General features: G+C 51.1%; 1 protein-coding gene across 1 annotated transcript in view; it reads right to left on the reverse strand.

Moving 5' to 3' along the window:
• Positions 1–13511, reverse strand: part of CLPTM1 (CLPTM1 regulator of GABA type A receptor forward trafficking) — a 423589-nt gene that overhangs the window by 159415 nt on the left and 250663 nt on the right. Inside the window, exon 9 of the mRNA XM_078660927.1 lies at positions 4439–4532. Within this exon, the coding sequence (XP_078517053.1) occupies positions 4439–4532 (94 nt within the window). The remainder of the gene's footprint in view (positions 1–4438; positions 4533–13511) is intronic.

Below are 13511 nucleotides of genomic sequence, written 5' to 3' on the forward strand. Positions count from 1 at the left end.
GTGCTTTCCAGTTCAAACTAGTACTGGGAGCAGTTGGCTCCCGCACTGGCACAAAACTGGACAGAGGACTTGAAAATAACAACCTTCCTGTCCAGACCCTCCCCAGGGAGGGTCCCCTGAATCTTCCCAACCCTTTCACTAGGGTATTTAAGGGGTTACCCAGGTGTGTAGGTCCCTAGATTCATCATGGGATAAGATTCAGATCAGACACCACTGCTCTTCTACCGTCTGCTCTTGTCCGCGCTGGTGACGTCAGCGAGGATACACAAGTCCTACCTCGGAGAACTTTCCGCGCCACAACGAGGAGCCATCCCAACCAAAACTGTAAGAATAATGGAACAGTGTGCAAAAAAACAGCTATACAGAAGGGAAAGAAATGAAAGGTGAGGAACAGCATATCCAGAATAGTGCCAGGCACTAAGGCACCAAGTCATGGAATGAAAGAATAGAGCGCAGCTACTATAAGCAAGCCTGCAACCAACAGAACAGCCTCCCTGGAAACAGAAAGTATGTGAAAAAGGGCACAGCAGACTAATAAGTCTGCAACCACCGCCCGGAGCCAAGAAGGGGTCCATGGCCAGAATGGAAGCACAATAACAATTCATCCCCAACAACAGCAGCAGGGGGGAGCTCCTAAAAAGAACCGAGGTCGACCCAGCCAGGGGACCTCAACCCCAAGGACTGTAAGAGTCAGAAGTGCAAGCAATACAAGGAAGCAGGGCACAACGAAACCTATATTAGAGACCAAATGCATGGCCGTAGAAGTACCCCGGCATTCGCCCACGAATCACCAGAAAGGAGGGAATGGAGCAACAACAACAAGGTGAGCATCCCCCAGGGAGGGAGTAAGAAAAAGGCATTCGCAGAGGACCGCTGCCCTAAAAGCAGGTGAGTGTAGAAGACCGTGAATGGTCCTCGCAGAAACGGGGAAGAAGGGCGGGTCGTGAAGGAATCTGCAGCTAGAATCATCTCTACCAGATACATCGTTACTGAAGGTAAGGAACTTGAACATCTGATAGAGACTACTTGCCCCAGATTCCTTAACGTAGAATAGATACCCTAGCCATACCCCAAAGGGAGGAGGGTTCTGCGAGAAGACCTCTCCAGCTCAGACGAACCCAAGAACCCCCAACAGGGACAGGGAAAATAGTCCAGTCCACCGCAGCAGGGATGAGTCACAGGCCCTAAGCTGAAGAGTACCTCAACATCGTGGAGGAACACCTGCCCCACAAGGCATGTGTTAGAAAGACAAAAGAGGCAACCCAGCCTTCACCAACAGGAGAAAGCAAGACATGGTGGGGGGGGGGATTGGATGGAGCAGAACACCCCAAGCCCAGTCAACTTACCAGGGACCTCCACCGGAAGCACCAAGGTACAGGCAGTGCAGAGGAAGAAGAGCCACATACAGACTCCAAGGAGAAGAGGCCGAAATACGGCAAGCCCTCCACCGGGAAACATACCCAGTGAAGAGGGCCGCCGAGCCCATCACAGCTTGAAGCCAAAAGACAAGACTGAACCACGCCTCAGCAATAAAGCAGGCAGAAGAATAAGAACGGAAGCTCACAATGGCCCTGCAGGACAAAAAGCAGGAGCTCCAGGGCCCACACCAAGGTCGCCGGCCACAGAAGAGCAGACGGGGACAGCCAACTGCTGACAACGTCGCAAAACTAAACATCCGGACCACGTCGACACAGAACGAGAGCAAGGCTAGTAAACAGTCCTGGACGACCCCTAAAGGGTGCCACCCCGGACAGAACCGATCCACAAAACAATGCGATCAGCTAGAAGATATGAGGAGAAACAAGTAGAACGGACTAGGCCATCAACACAGGAAACTATGCCCTCAGAAACACCATGCAGAGGGCCAGACCAAACGGCAGGCAAGGGCAAAACCCCCCCAGCACAAAGCCGCAGATGGTCAAGCCATGTCCCAGTAAGAACCAAAGAGCACTCCCACGCAAAACCGCGACACCGGGGTGGGAGGGGGGAATGAGGGGTTGGGAGGCGATGAACCCGCAAGGGGACTCCACCCCCCACCCCGCGTAAGGCAGGGCTATACAATAGCTACATGTACCCCACATAGGGTAGGAGACGTCCCAAGAAAGCATGAGAACTACTCTTAGGGAAAAAACAATCCCGCATCAGAGGACAAAATCATAGACCTGCAGCAGAAACCACAAAAGGCTTAGTAATCAGCCAAAAAACGCGTTCTTACTAAAGAAGGGGGGGTTGGGCCAGCAGCCAACTGAAGAGAGGGGTCAACCAAGGACCCGAGGGCATCATATCCCTCACAGAAAGTGTTACGGCCGCTCTAAAAACCAAAACCAGGAGCAAAGTGGGATAAAGCCTTCCACCGAGACCCAGAGGATCAACAAACCAACCTCCTGAGGAGGAGGAGGACGAAGCCCCGCAAGAAGACGCTGAATGGTGGAGTCTTCATGAGTATTAAACAGCAGGACCCTGTCAAAAGGGAAGTCGACCAGACGCTCTCTAATATTTTCAGGAAAAACAGCATCGCGTAGCCAAGCATGGCAATGGAGAGCCACAGAAGTGGCCATAGCAAGGCCAATAGCATTGGCAACATCCAAAGCCGCACGAAGAATAAATGCGGCCAACTCTCTACCATCCAACACATGGCCCCGCAGATCAGCACGGGCCCCCTCATGAGAAAGAAGGGACTCCACAGAATCCCACAGGCTAGAAGTAGCCCTGGTCAGCACGCACAAAGCGCCCTCAAGGCAGCACTGTAAGAAGCAAAGACATTACGTCCCATGAATTTAACCACCGGGCCTCCCGAAACGGAGGCAACACCACCACAGGCAAACACGGAGAGGCATTGCGCAGTAGAGCGCCTTGAGTAGAAGGGTGGAATGAAAGACAGACCGGGTCGTGCAGAGCAGGACAATGGCGGTGCAGTAGTGCCTGAGGCACCAGGTTGCCCATGGCAGGGCGCCCCCAAGCCCCCATGAGAGAATTATGGAGTGACGCTTCAAAGGGAAGGAACAACTCCCGTCCACCATTGCCCTGGTGGAGAATCTCCAAGAGGTTGTCTGTAGGAAATGGAGTGACAGGTTCACCCATCCTCAGAAAACCAGCAGCCGCGGAATCAACCCGAACAAAGGCAACACTGGCCTCAGTAGGGCGCCGTGGAGGTGAAATTAATTAGTCCGTGGGTGACGGTTGCAGACTGAGCTGCCCATCCCCAAGTCCAGGGGGAAGCGGCCAGCCCCGGCATATAGGAGGATGGCCTCCGCGCCAGGAAACGGCGGGTATGGAGGCACCAGCTGGGGGTACCTGTCCCGGGGGGAAACCGGCGCCCACTGCGGAAGGAAGAAAAGGCCTCGGAGACATACTGAAAGACCTACCAGCCGGTGAGCCACGCCCAAAGGGCCGCAGAGGAAACCGGAGGTTCCCGACCTCCGAGGTAGGGGACTGACGCTGGGAAGACACCAACCTGGACAAGGGTGCCAACAGAAACTTATTCCGGCGCTCCCACCGTGATTTAGGCTTATTTTTGTTTGGTGGAAGCAGGTTTTTGTATGGGCAAAGGGGTTTGGGTCCTACCGGCACCTTGACCAGCTGGAATGTAGTGGGACTCCAGTTCGATGTAGAGTTCAGAATCAGAGCATTGACCAGAGAAAGTCTCTTCCTCTTCAGCTGCCGATGATTCCATGTCTTCCTGTTCGATATCTTGTCCTCTAAAGATATCGGGAGTGTCTTCAATGCACTGCATCTCCCTAAGTCGAGCACAACTGTCCTGCAAAGTCCTTTTGGATTAAAACGACCAACAGGCGTCACAATCTTCTTCTCTGTGCTCCGGGGAGAGAGACATATTAAATACTTTCTGAATGTCGGTGTGCGGGTACTTAGAGCAGCACCGAGGGCAGAACTGAAACGCAGTCTGTTCCATCACCAGACTACACGATGTGGATGTTGTAGAGTGGATGATAACTCGAATGGGCTAGGCCTGAAGGTCGCGGTTGGAATGTTCCTACCGGACTAGGGAACGTTTTACAATTTTTGACATGCGCGGGAAGGGAAAACGTGTTCAAAACAATTCCGACAAAAGTAAAGTGGATTGCGCAATGTTGGAATCCCGAAAAAGGACTTGAACCGAAGCACTGCAATGCACATCTCAACCTGATGGCGGAAAGAAAACATCTAACAATGGAGTCGATGCCTATTATGACTGAAAGGAGTCACCATGCCTCGTGACTTGAAAAAAAATTTACGGCGAAAAACAACTTGCAAACATCCAGACCCAACACTAGATGGCAGCAGTATGCAAAGCATGTGTATCTACAGCACACATGCCTCAAACTGAGAACTTCCAGCAAAGCACCTTATGTTTATAATACTGTTGTTTTTGATGCTTTATTTTTTGAACTGCTACTCTGCTATTAGAAATAACACTGAAAATGTTACAATTGCCACTTACCGTTCTTGAAAGCCAGGAATTCAAAGACGCTGTGAACGATGGAAACAACAATTGTCACAGCCAAAAGGTATGGGTTGGTCTCAATCAAAGCAACCTGATGATAAAATGATAAAATACAGATCAGTAAATATCAGTACGCCTATAAAAAAGTATCATGAATTGGCATTAAAGAAAGAAAAAAAAAAGCCAAGAACATTGAAATTGGCAGAAGTGCCAGAGGTTTTGGGACTGAAGCACGGTAACATGAATGGAAAGAGGGAGGCTTCCAAGAAGGACCTAGGATTGGTAAGTGGAAAAGTAAAACGTACGTACCCACAGTGGATTCAGTTTGGTTACATGTCAGTGAAATCACAAAGGTTTTGCAGTGATGCACAAGTTACTACTTGTGTAAGACATTAATTAGTGATAGATTCCTTCCCCTAGAATATCCCCAGGCGTCAGACTGGATCCGGAAAGTTTTTTGTCAGCAGTACCTCTGCGCGTCGCTAGGAGGCGTTGTGCAGCTCCGTGTCCGTTGCTGGCGTCGTATGCGCAGAGATGACGTCACGGAGACTACTTAGGTGCCACCCATGCGTGCGGACGTCAGTTCTGTACACGACTTTCCGCGCCAGGCACGCAGAGTCATGCAAGAAACTGACCACTGGTGCCATGAAACTAGGGTCCTGAAGGGGGTGTACTTAACCCTAGAAATCAGTTTGCAGAACGGGGAGGATGGGTGGGTGGGGCGGTAAGGAATCTATCACTAACTAATGTCTCTTACAGATATATTGTTACACAAGTTGTAACTTGTGCAGCTGAAAGAGACACGTTAAGTGATAGATTCCTTACCGTAGAATAGATACCCCAGCAATACAAACTCCGGTGGTGGGTCTGCGAAAAAGATTACACCAGAAAGTCACGGAGAACAGAACGGCCAAAGAAGCAGTCTCTCCATACTTGACTGTCAAGGCAGTAATGCTTGGTAAACGTGTGCAGCAAGGTCCATGTAGCTGCCTGACAAATGTCCTGCAAGGGAACGCCACATCCCAAGGCAGTAGTGGCTGCCGTCGCCCTGGTAGAATGGGCACGAAGCAACACAGGAGGCTCCTTCTTAGCCAATGAGTAACATGATTTGATACACAGAACGTCTCGACCTTTTTTGGCGCCCACATAGCCAACAAAGAGCTGGTCATCCACCCGGAACTGTTGTGTGCGCTTCAGATAGAACGAAAGCGCACGTTTTGGGTCCAGACGGTGAAACCTCTCTTCCTCTTTGGAATGATGCAGAAAGAAGGTGGGCAAAATAATGGTCTGCCCGATGTGGAAGGGCGTGACTACCTTTGGCAAGAAAGAAGGACGGTCCTTAAAACCACCTTGTCAGGGTGCACAGAAAGGAAAGGAGGTTTAGAAGAAAGAGCCTGGAGCTCACTCACTCTTCTGGCAGAGGTGACAGCTCCCAGAAAAGCCGTCTTGAGAGTGAGAAGACGCAAAGGATAATTATGAAGTGGCTTAAAGGGAGCGCACTTCAGATACATCAAGCTACGGTTTAAGTCCCATTGAGGCATTATGAACGGCACAGGAGGAATCGTGTGCGTAATGCCTTTCAGGAAACGGTTAACAACCGGGGACTTAAAAAGAGAAGGCTGATCTGGAAGCCATAGAAAGGCAGAGATGACTGAAAGATTAGCTTTGATAGTGCCCAGAGCAGAGTCCTGCTGGGCCAAAGAGAGAAGGAACAGAAGGACCTCGGAAAGAGGGGCAGAAAGGGGACCACAGCCTTCGCTGTGCACCATGCCACAAACTTATTCCACCTGCAGCCGTATACCATTTTAGTGGAGGGACGCCTGGCTGCCAGAATGACATCACAGACTTTGGGAGGAAGATTGAAGGCTGTCAACTGTCGCCGCTCAATATCCACGCATGGAGGTGGAGGCTGGACAGGTTCGGGTGGAGGACCGTCCCCTGCTACTGTGACAGAAGATTCTCCCGAAGAGGCAGTCCGATCGGGGGATCGATCGTCATGTTGAGTATCTTGGGATACCCGTATCTTTGTGCCCAATCCAGAGCCACAAGGAGGACTTGGGCCCGGTCACGCCGAATCTTCTTCAGCACTCAGGGCAGAGAATGGTATAGGTGGAAAGGCGTGCAACAGAACGCAACTCCACTCGCTAGTAAAAGCGTCGCCGAGCGCCGCCTTGGCAATTATGATGCACAAACCGTATGATATTGCACGTTCTCTTCGGTGGTTAACAGATCAAACCAAGGCTCTCCCCACTACAGAAAGAGACCTTGCGTCACGTCCAAGTTAAGACGCCATTCGTGATTCATCAAGCACCGGCGGCTAAGTTAATCCGCCCTGGCGCTAAGAGAACCTGCCAGGTGTTGAACCACCAAGGCGATGCCTTGATGTTCCAGCCATGTCCAGAGACGCAGAGCCTCCTGACATAGGGTCGACGACCCCACCCCGGCCTGTTTGTTGCAATACCACATGGCAGTTGTGTTGTCCGTGAACTCCTGCACTACACTGCCCCGGACAGAGGGAAGGAATTCCTTCAGTGCAAGTCAGATTTCCCGAAGCTCCAAAAGGTTGATATGGAGCCGGGATTCAGCCGGAGACCAGAGGCCTCTGATCTCCGCCTCTCCCAAGTGGCCTCCCTATCCCTAGAGGGACGCATCCGTCACCACTGTGTGCTCCGGTTGGGGAAGGGAGAGGGATCTGCCATTGACCCAATTACGATCTGTGAGCCACCACTGCAATTGACGCGCAGTGCCCTCCGAGATCTGCACGTGATCGGACAGGTTGCCCTGATGCTGTGCCCACTGAAACTTCAGGTCTCACTACAGAGTCAACATATGCCATCTGGCATGTTGCACCGGTCCGGTCCTCGGATGCTTGATTCCGGTCTGGGAAAGATATGGCTGTTGTAGTTCGGACTGGACTGTTCCCATGGGGCAACAGGGTCAGAGCTGATTTGCATAAAGCCATTATCTGACCCAGGGTGGTGTGGAGTGCAAAAAAACGATGGATTTGGGCCCAGATCTTTTGACTGGGGGAGTGTGTGACATTGATCCACATTCAGTCCATCACTTGTTGTTTTTTGCAATTGCCGCCCTAAGTGCGCTGGGGATGCCCAGACGTGGGTCCCAGGCACTCCACACCACTTGGAGTCAAGCTAGCCGGGCTGAAGAGAGGTGGTACCTCGAAACCGGTCCGGTCCTCGGATGCTTGATTCCGGTCTGGGAAAGATATGGCTGTTGTAGTTCGGACTGGACTGTTCCCATGGGGCAACAGGGTCAGAGCTGATTTGCATAAAGCCATTATCTGACCCAGGGTGGTGTGGAGTGCAAAAAAACGATGGATTTGGGCCCAGATCTTTTGACTGGGGGAGTGTGTGACATTGATCCACATTCAGTCCATCACTTGTTGTTTTTTGCAATTGCCGCCCTAAGTGCGCTGGGGATGCCCAGACGTGGGTCCCAGGCACTCCACACCACTTGGAGTCAAGCTAGCCGGGCTGAAGAGGTGTTACCTCGAAACCGGTCCGGTCCTCGGATGCTTGATTCCGGTCTGGGAAAGATATGGCTGTTGTAGTTCGGACTGGACTGTTCCCATGGGGCAACAGGGTCAGAGCTGATTTGCATAAAGCCATTATCTGACCCAGGGTGGTGTGGAGTGCAAAAAAACGATGGATTTGGGCCCAGATCTTTTGACTGGGGGAGTGTGTGACATTGATCCACATTCAGTCCATCACTTGTTGTTTTTTGCAATTGCCGCCCTAAGTGCGCTGGGGATGCCCAGACGTGGGTCCCAGGCACTCCACACCACTTGGAGTCAAGCTAGCCGGGCTGAAGAGAGGTGGTACCTCGAAACCGGTCCGGTCCTCGGATGCTTGATTCCGGTCTGGGAAAGATATGGCTGTTGTAGTTCGGACTGGACTGTTCCCATGGGGCAACAGGGTCAGAGCTGATTTGCATAAAGCCATTATCTGACCCAGGGTGGTGTGGAGTGCAAAAAAACGATGGATTTGGGCCCAGATCTTTTGACTGGGGGAGTGTGTGACATTGATCCACATTCAGTCCATCACTTGTTGTTTTTTGCATCTGGCATGTTGCACTAGCAGGATGCCATCAGGTCCATGAGCCGAAGGGTCATCCTGACTGAAACCGGGGATAGAGGCTGAATGATTAGAATCATAGACTGAATATCCCGGACTCGCTGCTGAGGAGGATAAACCAGAAACTGCATTGAATCCATAAGCGCTCCGATGAAGGGGAGCTTCTGAGAGGGACTCGGGTGCAACTTAAGTTCGGCCGTAGTCTGGAGGTGGGTGACGACTGTCTAGGGTGAGCCCGCCTTCAACAACCAGTCGTCGAGGTAGGGGAAGACTGACACCCCTGATCTGCGCAGATGAGCTGCGACCACCGCCATCACTTTCGTGAACACCCGAGGGGCGCTGTTAACGCCGAAGGGGAGCACGGCGAACTGAACATGCTTTTGGCCTACCATGAACCGCAGGTAGCGATGGTGGGCCGGCAGGATGGGGATGTGAAAATATGCGTCCTGCAAGTCAACGCTACCATCCATACTCCAGGGGAGCCAAGACCGGAGCTAGAGTCAACATCTTGAAATTCTCGTTCCGGCGGAAGCCGTTGACGTTCCTGAGGTCCAAAATGGGTCGCAGGCCCACTTTGTCCTTCTTGGGGACCAGAAATTAGTGGGAGTAACATCCACGTCCTACTTCTGGCCGAGGAACGCACTTGATGGCCCCCTTGGCCAGGAGGGCCGTGATTTCCTGCTGGGGAAGCGCAAAGTGATCCGGTGGTCATGCGGTGGAACTGAGGTGGCATGGCTGGGAGGGGGGGGGGGGGGAGACTTGAAGGGGAGGGAGTAACCCCTTCGGACAGATTGCAGCACCCACCTGTCCGAAGTAACAGAACGCCAGTGAGGGAGGTGATGTTGAATCCTGCCACACACAGGCGTGAGGTGCACCCCAAAACTCGGAAGGCTGCCTCCACGCCCGCAGCCGCGCTGATTTTGCTTCTGCGCAGGCTTCTGGCTGAACGAACGTGCAGGGGAGCCCCTTTACGTGGCCACGAAATGAACGAAAGGTAGATGTAGCTGGGCGTGTGGTGGAGAGACCTAAGGACTTGGCCGTAGCCCGAGAGTCCTTGAAACGCTCCAGCGCACGGTCTACCTTATTGACAAACAGGCAAGTACCATCAAAGGGGCATGTCCATGAGGGAACTATGGACATCTCCCGAAAACCCAGTGAACCGCAGCCAGGCGTGGCGACGCAGGGCCACTGTTGTGGAGATCACTCTCCCTAAAGAGTCTGCGGTGTCCAGCTCACATCGAATGGCGAACTTAGTGGCATCCTTCCCCTCGGCAACAGCTTGGGAAAGGACAGCTCAAACCTCTTCTGGGCACTAGGGCAGTGTCTGCACCACTGTGTCCCATACCGCGTGAGAGTAGCGGCCCAAAAAGCATGCTGTGTTGGCTGACCGCAGCCCCAGGCTGGCAGAGGAAAATAACTTTTTTCCAAATTGCTCCAGCTTTTTCGATTCCTTATTCGGCGGAGCGGTAGGGAACGCACTTTGGGAAGTGGAGGCCTGAATGACAAGGCTCTCCGGAGTCAGATGATTAGTTAAAAAGGCAAGGTCACCCGGTGCCGGGGAACCCCCGTGGCTGGTCTAGCCCAGGTGCCCATCAAAAGGCCCGTCAAAGACTCATTGAGCGGAAGCAGAGGTTCCGTAGAACTTGCCACCAGCTGAAGCACTTCAGTAAGGAGTTTCGTTTTATGAGAGACAGTAGGCAGATCGAGGTCAGAGGCCTCAGCTGCTGTACGGAGTACCACAGAATAAGTGGCGCCTTCCTCTATGACAGCGGGAGGAGACATAAAACCCGGCTCAGAGGAGAGGTAAAGTCCACCTGCAACCTCCGATTTGTCTGCCCACTCATGTTTGGACTCGCACTGCCGTGCAAGAGGGTCCTCCGACCCCTCCCAGTCATCCCCCTCCCCCACGGCCCGAGGCACAGGCAGCAGCGGCAGGTGCGGCACATGGGTACACAAATGCTCCAACGGCATCGGGAACAGCGCCGATCTGGCTCCATGTCCAAATTTGGGTCCCAAGCCAGGGCAAAATTGCCCGGATATTCAGGCATGGGAGGAGGCGAAACAAACTGAGTCTGCGCCGGGAAAGTAGCCGCAGGAGGCGGAGCCACCGGCAGAGGGCCCTGGGGCGAGCAAAGGCCCTCCATAGAAACCAAGGGGCCTGAAGGCGCACCGGTGGGAGCTATAGGCCTGAAAAGGCGGTCCATGGCAGCAAGAAACTCTTGCACCTGGGCCGGAGTCGCTGACAGACTCTGATAAGGAGGGTAGGCCGTGGGACTCCTAGGCTCCAACGCAGCCGCAGGGAAGGACCCCTGGCCCCCTCGTCCGCATCCGAAGACAGACGGGGAAATGTCGGAGCGCGAACATGCTACTTCGACTTCTTCTTGCGACGTCTCATACTAGATTCCGAGGGCGAAGACTTCGACCCAGAGGAGCGAAGATGATGGCTCTGCGGACGGTCCCCTTGAGCGACCCCGGGACCTCGAACGGCGCAGAGACGACTGCCGGGCCTCCAGCAGCTTTCGGGACTGCTCCCACAAAGCCTTCGGAGCCATGGCCAGACAGTCGGGACATGACCGAGTGTCATGGTCGCGCTCCAGACAGTAGAGACAAACGCCATGGGGGGCCACCACCGACATCGTACGGCGACAGGCCCCACAGGATTTTAATCCAGGCATCCCTACTTGGCACCAGGAGTCAACAATTCAAAAAGAGGAGACACAAAAGTCTAAAAAAAAAAGTTGGTCAAACAGTGAATATGTGCTCTATCCGGATCTGTGCTTGCTGGCACGGAAAAAGAAAGAACAGACATCAGCGCGCATGGGTGGCGCCTAAGTAGTCTCCGTGATGTAATCTCGGCGCATATGGCTCCAGCGACGGACGCAAAGCCGTACGACGCCACCTACCGACGCGCAGAGGTACTGCGGGCTAAAAACTTTCCAGATCCAGTTTGATGCCCGGGGATATTCTAAGGTAAAGAATCTATCACTAACGTGTCTCTTTCAGTTTACTCCATCATCCCCATATTGCACTGCCAAACCATTACATGGTAACCTATACTGCGAATATATGCAGTACATTGAAAATAGGGGCTCGGGAAGTATAAATGCTGAGGCAGGCTTAATGTAATGATAGCATGTGGTAGGAAAATACATTATCTATGTAGTGACAACATTTTACATATGTAGTGACAATGTATTATCAAAGCATGCAATAACATCAATATTTACTATGTAATGGCTATAGAAGTACATGTTGGCTAAGTAACGTAATATTCCAATCTAGGCAGAGCAACAGCCAAGTCAATCTTATTTCAGTTATTTATAACCATACATATTACACATCACCATACACTACAGAAAATTAAAACAATAACCTCTTTCAGGAGAGCAATGTCATCCCACATTATTTTGCTTCCAATGCGGCCCACCCTGTTTTGCAATACCTCTTCAACAAAACCAGATGTATAGTGCAAGTGTGACAGCAAAAGAAGTACTATTAGTGCGAGGGTAACATGCAAGCGAAACGAGGAAACAGCAGTAACGTCTATGTCCTCTTACATTGTTGACTATTACTTTACATTGCCCCCTTCATAATAAAAGATATAAAGCGCAGGTGTGACCAGATGAAAGTTGCTAAAAATTGAGGAATAAGACATCAAGTTAAACACCATTTACTCAATCCCCCTAAAAAGCTAGGGTTATATAAAAGAGAAACAGGGCAAGGGTAAGACTCATTCTAGACAGCAGTATCACCTCATATTTTCTTATTGCACGTTATTACCAAATATCTTTCATTGCCCCTCACAAACAAAATTTAAAGTGCAGGTGTGAAATAAAAGTTTCTAAAACTGGAAGGAGAGACATCAAGCTAAAAAACATATTTGTTCGCCCCCACTCATACTAAACTATTTGCAATAAACAATTTATCTGTCAGCGACCTATCTACTTTCCAGGTGGTGCAAAATTTGCAGTACCGTGCCAAAGTTAATAAGAAGTGTTAAATAAGGATATTTCCTCAATGGTACCCCCTCATGTTCCTTTTGACCTTGTTGTTCCACTTCATGTCCTAAAACGCTGCGTCCATTTTATCTAGAGTAAAGTGCTGAAGTAACTGCGCAAAACAGCTAAAAAGGTGCAACAGAGAACATTGGAAACATTGAACTGCATTACTGTGGAGCCATTGTTCATACTTCCTGCACACTGCAGGATCTTAATCTTGCTCTGACAACAGACTATCAGCTTTTATGATAAATTTTGTGAAGACCATAACCACTTGGGAGCATTCACCTTTTAAAGAAAAGAGTAAGGAGTGACGGCAAGTTCTGATTAAAAAGGTTGAATAGCAGAACTTTATGTTGAGTCAGCAGCTTGGGGTACGTTGATATGAGTCAGGCTTTCTATGTGTAGATGACAGACCCTGCATTTAGAGCATTGAGGTTTCCTTGACCGTTTAGGCGGGCAATCCATAGTTTGACACAGGCCAAAGCGCACATGAAGCAATTTGCTTTTATAAAAATCTCAATAGAGCTGTGAAGTATGACTGCATGCAGGGTTGTGTGTAAGAGTAAATGACTGTCCACCTGTGACTTCTTTAACTTACGTCTCTTATCCCTGTTCCATGAGATAGTCTGTATTTGCTTGTTTAAAGATATTTTAAAGAGGGCCACTGGACTCTGTGCACACTATACCTCATTTTGGTATAGTATAAACAGAGCCAGCTTCCTACAAGGTCGGCATTCGATATCCACTACTGAAGGTCGCAGGATGCCTTGTTAAAAATCTGATTCTGGCCCCCAATGTTATGCACACTGCAGGGGGAGATTCCAGTAAAGTCCTGCATGTACCAGTATGGTGGGCCCCAAAGATGATTGTTAGAAAGTGCCTCTTCTGACTTGGTTAGCCCCCTACGTTTTGCTTGAAACATGATGAGGTTTCAATTGTAGTGCACAGGGTCCCTGCCAACCAGGCCTCCTGTGCCAG

Source organism: Lissotriton helveticus, chromosome 9, assembly GCF_964261635.1.
Source record: "Lissotriton helveticus chromosome 9, aLisHel1.1, whole genome shotgun sequence".
NCBI lineage: Eukaryota > Metazoa > Chordata > Amphibia > Caudata > Salamandridae > Lissotriton > Lissotriton helveticus.